Below are 3,697 nucleotides of genomic sequence, written 5' to 3' on the forward strand. Positions count from 1 at the left end.
CTGGTATTGAATTTGCTATTGAGAATCCTGAAAATTCACTGGTATTGGCATCGCATACTAGATTTTTTTTTATTGTGATAGGAGGAGGAGGCTTGTGGCGCAGTGGACTAGTGCAGTCCGAACAATGGGAGACCGAGCTTTCTGCTCATTCGCCCCGCGCCTCTGGAACTCCCTCCCAGATCAGCTGAGATCTGCCCCTTCCACCGAGGTCTTCAAAACCGGCCTTAAGACCCTCTTCTTTCGGCAGGCCTTCCAATAAACTTTGAGCATGGTACACCTGGAGTACTGCCATTTTTATCGCTATCTCCGACTTTTATTATTCTTTTTTTTATTATTATTATTGTATCAGTGTCCTTTGTTGTGAAGCGCTTCGAGATTTGTCTTGGCAGATGAGAAGCGCTATATAAATTAAATGTATTATAGGGAGCGTTTTCTTGGATCATCTTGGACACAAACATGGTGGCGCTAGGAAACAGTGACGTCCCGCGGCCCCCCTGAATAAAGGTTTGGTAATGTTGATCACATTTGTGTTTTTTTAGGTAAACTGGTTTGTTTTTGTCACCCTACTTGGGCTTACCTCACTTACCTACTTGGTGTGTGTGTGCGAGCAGCAAGTTCAATACGTTCAACAACATCTATTAGCCTTTTGGTCCAAGAAAAAAAATAACCCTGTAAAATCCCACAATCCTGTAATAAAAAAAAAAAACCTGGAACAGCGACGTTAACCCGCTTCTGCACAAACAGTTCTGCTGCAGAGTAGCGTTAACTCACTCCACTGGTAGAAGATGATATATTTGCAAATCTAACATCCCTAGGTCAAGGCAAGAGAATCCATTGTTTTGTGAGCAGTAAATATGACTCACTTTTCACACTTCCCCTGAAGCAGGAAGAAACCACTGAGGCAGCTCTCACACTTGTCCCCCACGCTGTTGTTCTGGCAATTCACACACACAGCATTCTCCTCTGTGGGACCCTCTGACACCTCGTTCTGAACCTGATAAAGACACAAAGAGTTTATGGGCAAGAGAACAAAGACTGTGAGCACTTTCTGGTGGATTTGTTTTTACATATATTCATGAGAACGGCAGACACTTACGCTGCTGGTGTCAAGAGGGAAAAGCCGTGGGTTCTCCAGGGCCTTCTTATGTTCGTCTCCGGTTAAACACACATCACTGTTTCCCCTGCAAAACTCCCGACACGGACGACAAGTGCCGCCCCCCTTGGCAGAGCCCACAAACAGAGGCTTACACTTCTCACAGTGCTTACCCTGGAAATGCAAGAGATACATTTGTATGACCAGTTTGGAAATGTTTTCATAACTCTGTTTACAGTGCATGTACTTTGCTCTAAGCCCTTACTATGGTGTTATTGTGGCACTGGAGGCAAACATCCGGTTTGCTGACTCCGGCGCAGTTGCTGTGTTTGTTGCAACTGCACTGAGAGGAGCAGTTATCTCCCACAAACCCAAAGTGACACTGGCAAATTCCGGGGGAAATACACGTCCCGTTCAGACAGCCCTGTGCACACACCGGCTCACACTGACCAGAAACACTGTACAGAGGAAAAGCACAAAGAAAAGATTTTGGAAAACCTCTATGTTACTATGCAATGCAAGACAGTATTTTTCTTAAAGGTCTCCTATTATTATACTGTTTTTCATCAATATATTAAAGGTCTCAGATATATACAAAACATGTCTCTGAAGTGTTTGGCTCCAAACACCAAACAGATCATTGCAGCATTACCCATAATCCCCTCTGTTTCAGCCCTTTTTCGAAAGTGCTGATTCTCTGTCTGTTACTTAGATGAAAATAAGGAGCCCCTCCCCACGCCCCTCTGAGAGAGATTTGGTTACAAAGAACACAATGGTGCTCAAGGAGGAGATTCAGGTGATAAGGGGGGTGGGGGGTTACCTTGGTTGCTGATTGGCTAATGGTTACACAAGCCTCAAAAATATAATTTTACACAAGATTTCAACGCGAACACAAAATGGAGACATGAGGAGCGACGATGTCTACTTATCGTACTCACCTGGGAGTAAGGAACTGTCAAACAAGGGAAGATCAACGCTATCACCTATGACTTCGCCCAGTACACGCCAGACTTTATCAATGGGACGAGAGGTGATTGACCAACACTGACGTTGGGACGAGCGGGGTCAAACGACGGGTCGGGAAGTTGAGAGATACCCAAAACCGAGGGATTCTTTGGGTTCACGTTGAGACGGTTCCAGGAGTCACGCCCGTGGACCAACAGCGACCAGCCCCAGCTCAACTACCTCGTACCCAGGGCCTCCGCGGCACATGAGTAATTGGCTTAATACTCCCACCTCAACTCTGGCCTCATACACTCATCGCTAGAACTCTTTCACAGCAACCCGTTCTTAGTCTTTTGGCGAAATTACCACACGGGTGTCTCCGAATTAGTTATTTATTCCTATTGCTTTAGGAGTTTTTATGAGTCGAAGGAGCCAATATTTAAGTTCGTCATTCTGTGTCACGGCTATCTATTTGTCTCCATGACAGAGTCGTCATTCTCGTTAACATTTGCACTCTCTAGTTTTTGATAGAGATATCAACTTGAGTGGATCTATCTCCCGAGAGAGGGAGCGGTACATATGTGTGCCGTCACCGTCCAGTATGACCATGAGGAGGTGTTTCTGAGAAAAGAAGGTCCGCTAAAGGAGATCCTGAGTGACACCAGGGAGAGAGAGACTGTAGGAGAGTGTGCGAAGTAACAGCGAGAGAGTCAGGTCACCACCTCAGTCCTCAGCGGTCTAGCAAGATATCTGAGCCTGCCCCGTCGTCAGTAGCGACCCGAAGGAGCTCTAGTCTCAGGCGTTGTCGGTTGAGACAGGTCCATGCACCTATCTCACCACGGTTACCCGGTAGTTCTGACATTGTCGTTGGGTCCTGACCTGACTCGCAGCAGCAGACTTATTTCTTTTGTACTACTATAGGTTTAGGTTACTATTAGTCTATTAGTCTATATTCGGTCACCAATGTTAATTCTTGTTGTGTTTCTCAGAGAGGTTTATCTCTTGTGTAGCTACTTAAATAAAATTTACACTTCGTCAGTCAAATAGTAACTCGGTGCTGTGCGTCCCGATTGGTGACGGTGGACGTTTGTACACCCGATTGTCTCAGAGGCGTCAACTACTCAGCGCTAGGAACTTTTTTTATTGATAAATGCGATACGACACGTTCCGAAAACAGGATGACGTAGCAGATCTCCGTCTCCACATTTCCACTGCTCGCATTGCTCATAAAATGGCACGTATCATGTATCAGTCGTATAAATATTCACTGTAAATCGATATAGGAGAAGAGGTGGTACAGAAGATAAACGCGAGAATAGGTAAGCTGTAGAACAGATGAAGATGAGGGTATAACCCACCATGCTCCTATGATCATGGTCTGAAAGCCCTTTGTCTAAGAGAGGAGGTTACAATAGAAATTAAATAGAGAAAAAGCGTACAAGGTAATAGGATATTTTTGGGACAGCTATTATGTCTATACACGCTGACACGTCTAAAAACCCGGGTGTAACATATACACGTCATTCTGCTAAATATAACTTTCTCCAACGACTGCTAGTCCCGTAGTTTCTAAGAGAGAGTAAAAAAGCGAAGGTATAGATCATCTCTTTGGACCAGGACTTTTACTTTGACTAGGTCTAAACCGGTGACAATCACCGT

General features: G+C 45.0%; 1 protein-coding gene across 1 annotated transcript in view; it reads right to left on the reverse strand.

Annotated features, from left to right (window-relative positions):
• The window catches only part of LOC104946649 (multiple epidermal growth factor-like domains protein 8), a 6,457-nt gene extending 4,152 nt beyond the window's left edge, over positions 1-2,305 (reverse strand). The window contains exons 1-5 of the mRNA XM_010772525.1: positions 2,255-2,305; positions 2,032-2,045; positions 1,359-1,593; positions 1,097-1,267; positions 864-994 (exon numbers count right to left, since the gene is read on the reverse strand). Coding sequence (XP_010770827.1) covers positions 864-994; positions 1,097-1,267; positions 1,359-1,593; positions 2,032-2,045; positions 2,255-2,305 — 602 coding nt within the window. The remainder of the gene's footprint in view (positions 1-863; positions 995-1,096; positions 1,268-1,358; positions 1,594-2,031; positions 2,046-2,254) is intronic.
• Positions 2,306-3,697: the final 1,392 nt, after the last annotated feature.

Source organism: Notothenia coriiceps, unplaced genomic scaffold, assembly GCF_000735185.1.
Source record: "Notothenia coriiceps isolate Sejong01 unplaced genomic scaffold, NC01 NC01_scaffold00011249, whole genome shotgun sequence".
Taxonomy (NCBI): Eukaryota; Metazoa; Chordata; class Actinopteri; order Perciformes; family Nototheniidae; genus Notothenia; species Notothenia coriiceps.